The 12,434-nt window shown below is 36.6% G+C and overlaps 1 protein-coding gene across 1 annotated transcript; it reads right to left on the reverse strand.

Annotated features, from left to right (window-relative positions):
• Positions 1 to 586: 586 nt before the first annotated feature.
• Positions 587 to 1,027, reverse strand: LOC131641332 (delta-1-pyrroline-5-carboxylate synthase-like). Its single transcript, XM_058911636.1, has one exon. The coding sequence runs from the start codon at positions 1,025 to 1,027 to the stop codon at positions 587 to 589; it is 441 nt and encodes a 146-aa protein (XP_058767619.1).
• Between the last annotated feature and the right edge of the window lie 11,407 nt (positions 1,028 to 12,434).

The raw sequence follows: 12,434 nt of genomic DNA on the forward strand, positions 1-12,434 counted from the left end.
ACACTATAAGGGGAAGAACATTAAAATTGACTAAATAAAATAAAGGGAAATAAAAGACTTTTTCATTTGATTCTTGATACCTAATGTCTCAATGAGACTACAATATATAATATTTTTAATGGATAATAAACTAAGACTCAAATATTAATAAGAGCCCACTAAATTATAATGCATAAAAACATCAATATAAATTTTAAATTAACTTAAATAATATCACTCTCCTCTCTATCATTGCCGCCGGGTTCACTTAAACCTTGTCCTCAAGACTTTTAATCCATTAGAGAAATTGATATGAGAAGCGGGAAAAACATGAGGATCAACTATGATTTCATTTCCAATAATGATACCATTGGCAAGAACCATTCCCACAGTACCAGCTTGAAGTGCTTGTTCTCTCATTAAAGTTAAATTGTTACCATGAACAAAATAACTACGGAACTCTTTATCCATCATGCTAGCACCAACAGTAATATACTAAGGAGTTAGATTTTCTACGGTAGCCTCATTCAGTCCATCATATCCAGCAGAATAAACAGCAACAATACCTTTCTTTGCAGCATGGAAAGATCCAATAGCAACACTATTATTAAAAAAAATTAGAAGCAGATCCACCAAGTGACAAAGACAAAACATCAACATTATCGACTAGGTGTTTGAAATCGATGTGGGATGGGGTTAAGACCGAAACGACATTTTGAGTAGCCGTCGGAGAACTCGAAACAACATTATCATTCACAAGTTGCGATGAAGTCACATCAAGCTGACTAAACATGATATCATAGAGAGCCATGAGACTACTCTGTCCAACAGCTGCACATGCTTTTCCATCAAGTTCATATTGTGGATTTTGAAGATCAGAAAAGCTATTATTGGCCAATCTGCGATATCTTAATCGTTTCTTGCCAAGACCAACTCCACATGAAGTCACCAATGTAACCTCATATCCTCTTGTATTTAGCCCTTTAAGCAGCTCACATAGAGCTCCCAGTCTTCTCAATGCTAATCTGCCATCACTTGGAATAACCATAACTGTTCCAAAAGTCCCTTTTCCCAAAATTTCTGCAGAAGCTCTTAACAAATCGTCTAAACAAAACTTTCTAGTCACATTACCAACAAACACCAATCTCTTTTGTAATGATACACCTGAAGCTGAAAACCGAAGCCGAAATCAAACCAGAACCTGAATTACTCACACCACCACCACCACCACCATTTTCAACATCAACACTCTTAGCTCATGGAGTTAGATAGGTAAAAAAAACATGGTTTGACACGTGGCATGCTTTTACGGGTTGGATGAACATCACACAGATCATGCTTTTAGCACATGGGTGAGATTGTATCAAAATGACATGATGAATATTCAACCGTTGAGATTAAAATTGTAGTTCAAATACCCTTTTCTTGCAAAAAAAAATTAACTGTGAAGCAACAATGACCATGGGAGTTCCACTAGTTTTGTCGGTGTCGGTGATAGAGAGATTTGATAAAGACTTTGTGTGATGGCTTCGATAACAGTAGTGATATTAGAGGTGGAGAATGAACTATGAACAAATATGGTGGTTTTGGTGGTGAGGGGGATAAATTCGGTTCAACATCCCACAAAACTTGGGAGTTCACAATAGATATCTGGAAACATCAATCTGGTGGTTTTGGCGGAGGAAGTCGCAAATCAGGAAGTTTTGTCGGAAAAGTTGTCGGTGCGGATGCTGGGAATACCTCTGGAGACAATTTTGGTGAATCGGAAATTTTTTGTATTTCTTCTTTTTCTGACTGAGGAGTCACCGAAGATCTTGTCGGAGATGTTTCCGGAGCTATTGTATGAGTTTCTGTCGGGAGTAACGCCAGAGGTTCTGCCGGAGATGAGTTTTATGAATCAGATACTTTTTCAATTTCTTCTTTTGCTTTCAACTTTTCTGCATATCTCTTGAACACGTATTTTTCTTTGAGTTTTTCTTGTGACCTTTTGATAGAAATAATATAGGCTTGATATTTCTCCTCAATATCTCTCTTTTGGTTCTAATATTTTTCTTCTGCTTGAAACAATTCATGTAAACATTTTTGAATCATTTCGTTAGATTGTTGTTGATATGGATGATATGAGTTGGATAATGGAGGAGTTTGGATGTGTGTGTGTGGTGGTGTTGTGGTGGTATACAATGGTTGTTGGTGTTGAAAGGTAAGGGTGGAGTTAAGATGTGGGTATGATGTTGCTGTAGTGGTATAAGATGGATATGAATGATGTGTTGTTGAATAAGTGGAATATGGGTTAGGTGTATGTGGTAAAAACCCATGATTTAAATACAAATTTGGTGATTAAGATGCAACATGAGTGTAACAAGGTGTACAAATTTCTCATGGGAAAGATGGAAATGAGGGATTGATAGGAGGTGTAAGAGAGGGGTTTGTAGGATATGTTGGAGGAATACTCCATTGATGAAATGGGGGTGTGAAGTTGGAATACTCCATGGGAGAGATTGAGTGCAAGAATGAAAGCACCAATTGATAGGCTCTAAAAGAGAACACAATCAAAACCCTAAGAAAGCTTTAAAATTCTATACTAGAGAAAAGATAAACACGACTAATAAAATTAAACTTCATTGATTTCTTTGATATCCTAAAATGTGTCAAAGACACTACATATATAATGCTCCTAATGGATAAATAACTAAAAGCTATTAAAAGCCCAAAATCTCTTAAGAATATTCTAAAAAACATAATAATATAAAATAACATCTAATACGTCAATATACTAATAAAACTAATAATAATTATTCTATTAAGCTCTCTATCACGTCGACACCCAACCTCCACCTAAAGAAGAGGATGTTAAAAGAAGAGGATGTTAATAGCAATGTGTAACATGAGATTATATCATCACAAGTGAAATGAGACACTTGATATTCAAATCTCGACATCCATCAAATAGGTAAAGCAAATATCAAGATAGATAATGGTGATTGGACCAATTATCCGCCTATGAAGGAAATGATTGATTTGTAAGTGGGATCGTTCTAAATATTCGTGTATATATATATATATATATAATTATTTGTGAGACTGATCTAAACATATGCTTTTATATTTTTGTTAGATCAATACAAGTGTTCCGAAGTCAACGAGACGCACAGGTATCCCGGACTAAATCAAACAACATTACTTGGATCAAAGTGCAGGTACATTATTTTTCACAATTTTGCTTATAATATTTATGCTACTTGATAAAACAAGACAACTATAAAATCTTATTTGTTTTTCTATGTAGTGTCCGCAACAGCGAAACAGTTCAGATTACGGATACTATGTTTTGAGGTTTATGAAAGAAATCCTTCAGGCGAATCAATTAGAGATTCCAATCACGGTATGAATTTATAACTTAGGATAATTTCTTATAATTTATTACAACATTTAACTAAATCATTCATATGATGTTTTTGTTTTGTAGTACTTTGACGAATTCCGTGCTGTTTATTACACGAGACTTAAGTTGGAAGAAATCAAAGAGGATTTGTGTCAATTTTATATTCAGCAACTATTTATGTAGGATTTGTGTCAATTTGAAGTATAATATTGTTGATGTTACTGATTTAGTTTGTAATGATGTATATATATAATTTTGGATATTATAATGGTATTATATTAGTATATATATATATATATATTGTCCTATCTATGGTTGAAAATATATCGTCGAAAATATATTACAGGTCGAAAATATTATAGGTTGAAAATATATTACAGGTCGAAAATATTACAGGTCGAACTGGGAGGCTTAAATTACAGGCTGCACTTTAAAATACCTCATTTAGCAACGACAGCGCTTTTAAAAGCGCTCTTAAAGGGCCACCTACTAAAGCGCTTTATTACTAAAAGCGTTGCCAAAGATTAAAAAAAACATAAAAAATAAAAAAAACGCAACCTACGAAAGCGCTTTTGGAAAAGCGCTCTTATAGGGGGAGCTATCAGAGCACTTTTTCCAGAAAAAGCGCTCTAATAGGGGGGATACCAGAGCGCTTTTCTGGAAAAAGCGCTCTTATAGGGGGAGCTACAAGAGCTTTTTTTCCAGAAAAGCGCTCTTATAGGGGCGTCTACCAGAGCGCTTTTCTAGAAAAAGTGCTCTTATAGGGGGGTCTACTAGAGCACTTTCAAAAGCTCTTTTGTTACCTACGCCAGCGCTGGCTTTGGCAGAGCTTTAAAGCACTTTTAAAGCCCAAAATAAGCGCTTTTAAAGCCCTTCCGTGTTGTAGTGTAGTTTGTATCTTTGTATTTCTCTATTTTCTTATTGTGCGAGTTTGTACTTCTTATCAATCAATGAAATTGTTAATTGTTTTTAGGGTTAAATACGTTTTTAGTCCCTATAAATATGTGACTCTGCATTTTTAGTCCCTATAAAATTTTCCTTCAATGAATGGTCCTTATAAAATTATTATGCACATAGTTTCAACCCCTACCGTCAAACCAATGCGTATTTTAGAATGATTATTTTGCAGACATGTTCATAATGTTTTAAAAAGTTCCTGGAAAAAAGAAACTCAAAATTTAATTTCTAAGTTGTGATTTTCATTACTTTTATCATTATTTTTTGAAATTTGAAAAATTCACATTTAATTCTTATCGTTTTAAAAAATTCTAAAACTTGGTAAATAAATATTTTACAGTATTCTAAACATATATAAAAAATTTATTCAAAAATTTAAAAATTAAAAGGTAATGAAACAGTTTTTAAAATTTTAGAAAATAGCAGGGACATAATTTGCATGCACAAAATTTTAGAAGGACCATTCTTTAAAGGAAAATTTCATAGGGACTAAAAATGCAGGATCGCATATTTATAGGAACTAAAAACATATTTAACCCTTGTTTTTATTTCCTATGTTTTTTATTACGCTTTCACACATAATTAACTTTTTGATTATGACAAAAAGGGAGGAGAAGAGATAATGATTTTGATATACCTAACTCTTCTCAGATAAACCTTTGCCATTGCTTATAGAAGGTTTAGAATATAATTGTTAAGAATTACTGCAAGCAATGTATGACAAAGCAACTCTGATAAGAATTCCACGAATGCTTTGTTAAGTTTCTGAGGATGTCCAATTTCTAAGGATATACTACCTTCCTTTGAAGGACATTGCGAGTCTTCGACTTAGGGGGAGTCTTAGACTCAGGGGGAGTTTACATTCCAAGAGAAGTATTGCTTCTAAAATATAATTTTAAATATTAACCTGTGAAATTGTTTCATCAAAATACATGATTTTGTTATTGTTAGAACAAGATTTGTTCTGATCAATTATCTTAGTTTTGATGATAACAATAATATGAATTTTGCTTAAGATTATATGATACTCTAATCCAATGCAATTTCCTTTTCAGGAAATATATAAAGAGTACGCATAATTCAGCGCTCAGAAGCTTTGTCTCAAAGGGTTCAGCATGCAACATCAGAACATGGTCTGGCAAGACATCAGAAGATGGTCGAAGCAGAATCAGAACATGGGTCTATGGAAGCATCAGAAGAACAAGAGAACAGAAGCACTGAAGTACTGATGGTATCACGCTCAGAAGCACTTCAAGGTCAGAAGATCAGAAGATGCTTTGCACCAAGCTGTTTGACTCTGATGATATTCAAACGTTGTATTCACAAACATCAGATCATAAGGAAGTACAAGTGGCAAGCTACGCTGACTGACAAAAGGAACGTTAAAAGCTATTAAAGGCTACGTCAGTAGACACAGCGTGAACAAGGCTCGAGGTAGTTGACAAAAGCGTATAACATTAAATGCGATGCTGTACGGAACATGCAAAGCATTAAATGCACTCAACGGTCATCTTCTCCAACGCCTATAAATATGAAGTTCTGATCAGAAGCAAGGTTAACGATCCTGAACAAAACAACTCATATTAACTTGCTGAAACTCTGTTCAAATTTAAAGCTCTGAATCTTCATCTTCATCAAAGCTCACTACATTTCTGTTGTAATATTTTAGTGAGATTAAGCTTAAACGTTAAGAGAAATATCACAGTTTGTGATTATCGCTTTTAAGAAGCAATTGTAATACTCTTAGAATTGATTACATTAAGTTGTAAGGAAATAGAGTGATCGTGTGGATCAGAATACTCTAGGAAGTCTTAGAGGTTATCTAAGCAGGTTGTAACTAGAGTGATCGTGTGGATCAGTATACTCTAGAAAAGTCTTAGAGGGTATCTAAGCAGTTGTTCCTGGAGTGATCAGTGTGTGATCAGAAGACTCTGGAAGACTTAGTTGCTGACTAAGTGGAGAACCATTGTAATCCGTGCGATTAGTGGATTAAATCCTCAGTTGAGGTAAATCATCTCTGCGGGGGTGGACTGGAGTAGTTTAGTTAACAACGAACCAGGATAAAAATAACTGTGCAATTTATTTTTATCTGTCAAGTTTTTAAAGCTACACTTATTCAAACCCCCCCTTTCTAAGTGTTTTTCTATCCTTCAATTGGCATCAGAGCGCCGGTTCTAAGGTGCAAGCACTTAACCGTGTTTAGAAAAGATTCAGGAAGAGAAAAACGCTTCAGTAAAAGATGGTTGATGAAAGTGAAAAGTCTACACCTGCATCTACATCTGGCTCTGCTGAGCAATACAACGGTAACAATGGTTATACTAGACCGCCGGTATTTGATGGTGAAAACTTTGAATACTGGAAAGATAAACTGGAAAGTTACTTTCTTGGTCTAGATGGTGATCTATGGGATCTTCTGATGGATGGTTACAAACATCCAGTAAATGCCAGAGGTGTAAAGCTGACAAGGCAAGAAATGAATGATGATCAGAAGAAGCTCTTCAGGAATCATCATAAATGCAGAACTGTTTTGCTGAATGCTATCTCTCATGCTGAGTATGAGAAGATATCTAACAGGGAAACGGCCTATGACATATATGAGTCCTTGAAAATGACTCATGAAGGAAATGCTCAAGTCAAGGAGACTAAAGCTCTAGCTTTAATCCAGAAGTATGAAGCCTTCGAGATGGAGGATGATGAAGACATTGAAAAGATGTTTTCAAGATTTCAAACTCTTACTGCTGGATTGAGAGTTCTTGACAAGGGATACACCAAGGCTGATCATGTAAAGAAGATCATCAGAAGCTTACCCAGAAGATGGGGTCCTATGGTGACTGCATTCAAGATTGCAAAGAATCTGAATGAAGTTTCTCTGGAAGAGCTTATCAGTGCCTTGAGAAGTCATGAAATAGAGCTGGACGCAAATGAGCCTCAAAAGAAAGGTAAGTCTATTGCATTAAAATCCAATATCAAGAAATGCACTAACGCTTTTCAGGCTAGAGAAGAAGATCCTGAAGAATCAGAATCTGAAGAAGAAGATGAACTGTCTTTGATCTCCAGAAGGCTAAATCAACTCTGGAAGACCAAGCAAAGGAAGTTCAGAGGCTTCAGAAGTTCAAAGAAATTTGAACGTGGAGAATCTTCTGATGACAGAAGATTTGACAAGAAGAAGGTCATGTGCTATGAATGCAATGAGCCTGGACACTTCAAGAATGAATGTCCAAATCTTCAGAAGGAAAATCCCAAGAAGAAGTTTCATAAGAAGAAAGGTCTTATGGCAACCTGGGATGAGTCAGAAGATGATTCAGACTCTGAAGATGAGCAGGCTAACTGTGCGCTGATGGCGACAGAAGATGACGGATCAGAATCTACATCAGAATCAGATTCTGAAGAGGTATTTTCTGAACTTACTAGAGATGAGTTAGTTTCCGGTCTAACTGAACTTCTGGAACTCAAGTCTCAGATCAGTCTCAAATACAAAAAGCTGAAAAAGCTATTTGAATTTGAAACAAAGAAACTTGAGTTGGAAAATTCTGAATTAAAAGAAAAACTTTTAAAATTATCCAATAATGTTGGATCTCCTTCTGATTCAGAAAAATCCACTCCTAGTCTAAACCATATTCTGAAAGAATATGATTTAAGTTTCAGGAAGTTCTTATCTAGAAGTATTGGCAGAAGTCAGCTAGCTTCTATGATATATGCTGTGTCTGGAAACAAAAGAGTTGGCATTGGTTTTGAGGGTGAAACCCCATACAAACTTGAACCTGTTGATGAAATGAAATTCACATACAAGCCATTGTATGATCAGTTCAAGTATGGCCACTCCCATGATATTAGGCACACTTCACATGCTCAAAGTTTTCACATAACACACACCAAAAAGCATGTGACACAACCTAGGAAATATCATGAAACTCATATTAAAAATTATCATGCTGTTCCTCCTATTGCTTACAATGTTAAACCTAAGTTCAATCAGAACTTGAGGAGAACTAACAAGAAAGGACCCAAGAAAATGTGGGTACCAAAGAAAAAGACTATTTCTTTTGCAGATTCTCTTGGCGACAAAGAAGATAAAAGTCAAGATGTCATGTCACCTGGACTCAAGTTGGTCTCAACACTTGAAGGGAAGAAGGACTGTCTTCCAAGTTCTGGTACTTAAATCTGTTGAAGAAACTTTGTCTGAAGGAGATCAGAAAAAATAGTTTATCAGTCTTGAAATCATTTGTCTTGTTTGTTTCTCAAGCAATGGTGTTTCGTTCTTGAGTATTCTAAATGCTCTAAATGCTACAGAATATACAATATTGAAACATTAATTGTGGACGAATCAATAAATATCTGGTTTGATGATAAACTTGTTTCTGATGAAACAAAGCAGCTTAAGAATTTCTGCAGATACAGTTTTGTCTTATCAGAAGCTGCAGAACAAAGAAGTGAATCTCCAGAAGCTGTGTATATCAGAAGTAATGGATCAGAAGATCATTCAGATTTATATCAGCACACTTCAGAAGGAGTGTTTCCTGAAGAGAAACTTGATCAGATCAGAAGCAGTGATCAGAATCTGAAGGCGTAAAGTCTATTCTAAAATTTACAGCTGTCATCTATTATCTGATGGTGAACACGTGTCTGTACGGTTAGTACAAAGCGTGCAGTTGAAAAGACGCCGACCTAGGTAACTGTATTAAATCATTTCATTTACTGTGATTCTCTCTCCTAATGTCATTTCTCATTAAATGCATATTGATTTCTTTTTAAATCCTTTAAATAACTCGCTTCATTTTCATTCCCTCTTTTTCTCTCTGTCTCTCTCTTTTGTGCATTCACTTCGTTGCATTTCTCTTCAAACCCTAGTTTTTGATTTGATCTCAAAGCTTTATCATCATGAACTCATCTTCTTGTTCATCAAATTCAAAAGAAAGGCTCACTTCTACACAGATCCGTTTAAACAAATTTGAGCATGCTCCATTGAAAACATGCTTAATACCCACGAAAGAACTGGAAGTTCTATGTGAATCTGCTGTGGACATCAACAACCTTAAAGCTAATGGCTTTCAGTGTGATGCAAGAATCTTTGAGCAAGGTTGGTCTAAATATCTTGATAGATTGGTTGGTCCAATTTATCCTGAACTTGTGAAGGATTTTTGGGTACATGCAACGGTTACTCCAACTGCCATCATTTCATTTGTGCTAGGGCATGAAGTGGTTATCACTGAGAAGCTCATCAGGAAGTTGTACAATCTTGATGATGAAGAAGGTTGGTCTGGTCTTCAACCCAATACAACAGACTGGACTCCAGTTGAAAAACAAATCTCTACGGTTTTTGGAATTGATTCTCATAACACTGGCACCTTAAGGCCTTTCTATAAAGTATGGGCTGAGATTATTCTGGGTTCTCTTCACCATAGAAAAAGGATGCTCTCCTCCTCCTACATCAGTCCGACTCACAAGTACACTCTTTTCTGCATTGGCAAAAAGATAGAGATCAACATCTCTCATATTCTGTTTGAGAATCTGAAAACATCTATCTTTGAGTCAAGAGAAGATGAAAGGGCGAAGTACCCTCATATTCCAAGAACAACCATTCCATTCGGAAGGATGATTTCAGACATTCTGATTGAAAGCAAAATTGTGAACTCTATCAGAAATCGCAATGCATCGCATTTTCTTGGAGTAACTCAAGGTCCCATCTTCAATGGTGTTGATTTGTTCAGACTGGAACTCATTAAAAATGTACCTTTTGTGTGCACAAGCTTTCCTGACATTCTGTCAAGAAGAATTGCTGTTGAAGGATTCATCTCCTTGTTTCATAAAGAACTTGATCATGTTGTCAAGCTTTACTTGGAAGATTGTGTTAGGAAGCAATCAGACGTTGATCCTGCTTGGATCCGTGGCAGAGTACTCCCGTCCAAAGACGATATTCTGAAGAAGGATAAGAAGGAACGACAGGCAAGGCTAAAAAGAAAGGCACAAGAAGATGAGGCTGAGAGAGCCAAGAAGTTGAGGATCACCTATGATCCTGACAAGGTCAGCTCTTCTGAACGAAGGAATAAAAGGATCAGAGACTCCTTTCACAAAACCAGATCTTCACATGCTTCTTCTGAACACTCCTCCAGGCAGGTTTTTACTCCACCTCCTTCTGTCCCTAAACCTTCTCCCAAATCACCTCCTTCTGAACCAAAAGTAAACTTCACCTTACCAAATCCTTCTCCATCATCCTTCTCCTCTCCCATTCTAAACCCCACTCCTTTAAGTATTCTTCCCCCAACTCCTTCTGATAAATCCTTCTCACCAATTCCCTTTTCAAATACTTCACCCTCTTCTCAATCCATCCCTTCTGATATTCCACCCTCATCAATCATTCTCTCAGATATCCCTTCTTCCTCATCCACTGCACCTCCACCTTCTATATCCCATCCCTTACCTACCAGAAAATCCAAACCTTACTGTCTTCTCTACCCTGACTACAAATTCACCTTCAATCCGCCTGAACCTGAACCCTATACCTACCTGGAACTTTTCAGACATGAGGTGATTAGCAGTCTAGACCTTCTGAAGGATGCATTTCTAAATGGTCTGGATGATGTTTCTACAAGAAATCTCTGGAGAAGATTTCGCAAGGATTTTCAAGTAGAAGCAATGGGAGTACAGAAAAGACTAGTGGCTGCTGCCCCTGGTTACCCTGGTTACCTTCTGGAGGAAGATAATGGTATATACTACCATCCTCTCAGAAATTGTGTTGCTGCTGAGGAGAAACCCTTTGTGGATGAATTGGAAGTATTAAGACTCGCTGCTGCATTGGAAGCCAATCCTTGCAGGGAGATTGTGGTCTGGATACCTCAATATCCTGTTCTACTTGGGGATTTCAAGACTCTCTTTGACTTTCTGAGGGAAAACCCTTCTAAGAAAGACCCAAGCTTGGTCATTCCAGAAGTTGTTGACCCACCAGAAGTTGAAAGTCCTTCTGCTCCCAGGAATCTAGCTGTCATTCTTCAGGCACTTGAGAATGGAGACTCGGAAATTCCTGCTGCAGAATATGGAGATGCTTCTATGCAAGAAGCAGATGCTGAAGATCATGTTGCTAAAACTGTTCCTGTTGAGGAAATCCCTGCAAATGATCTATCTATGGAAGCTGCAGATCAACATGTCATCCCTGTGGACAGAAGCTGTGAAGCTTCCTCTGATGAATCTTCTCGTCTTGCAAGGACTCTGGAAGAAATTCAGAAGCGACAGGATGAGCAAAGCTCACTCAATGATAAGTATAACGCTTTCATGGTGAGGCAAGAAGGACACAACAATACGGTTCAAGAGATGCTGACCAAGATCTTGTCAAGACTAGGGCCATCTTAGATTGAGTCTGTGCTGTTTCTTTCTTTTTGTTGCATCTGTTTTTGTTTCGTGCATCTGATCTTTCTTATCTTCATGTACTTCTGTACCTGCTGTTTGAACTTCAATGAAATCATCTTCTTCCTCCGTGTGTTTCGTTTTGTTTATCTCTGAATCTTTTTTGCTTTTTGATGTTATGACAAAAAGGGGGAGAAGATAAATGATAAATGATTTGATTAATCTATCAGTTGCTGGGTAAAGCTCCCACACATTTACTAACAAGAACTGCAAGTTCTATATGGTTTAAGTGTTTTGCAGGTATAAAGAAGTGAAGAGAATCTTCAAAGCAAACACAAGAAGCAAAACCATGGAAACTGAAGCAAGCTGAGTGCTGTCAAGCTTCAGAGATCAGAAGCACTGATAATAGAATTTGATCCATATTTGTCTATTTGATCTGACAAAATTCTATTTGCTCTGATACATTATTTTAGCCTATATGGCTCTGATACATATAATGTGTTCTAATATACATTTTATGTTCTGACTCGTTCATGCTGACTTTTGTCGTTTAGTTTTTGTTCAGTAACATTTCAGGATGTAGAGATGCTCAGATGATGCTCTGGTACATTCAACAATGTTCTGATACAAATCTAGCATGAAGTGATGTTGGTAGAAATTCAAAGCTCTGAAGCTATCCGAGGGAAGCAGAAATCAGAAGCTGCGAAGGTTCTAAAGATCCAGAAAACTCAAGTTCTGAAGCTGTCCTAAAGGGAAGCAGAAATCAGAAGCTGTGAAT

Source organism: Vicia villosa, unplaced genomic scaffold (genome assembly GCF_029867415.1).
Source record: "Vicia villosa cultivar HV-30 ecotype Madison, WI unplaced genomic scaffold, Vvil1.0 ctg.003668F_1_1, whole genome shotgun sequence".
In the NCBI taxonomy this organism is placed as follows: domain Eukaryota; kingdom Viridiplantae; phylum Streptophyta; class Magnoliopsida; order Fabales; family Fabaceae; genus Vicia; species Vicia villosa.

Excerpts from the sequence above, each read along its gene's own strand:
- LOC131641332 (XM_058911636.1), bottom strand. The coding sequence starts at position 1,027 with ATGGTTATTCCAAGTGATGGCAGATTAGCATTGAGAAGACTGGGAGCT.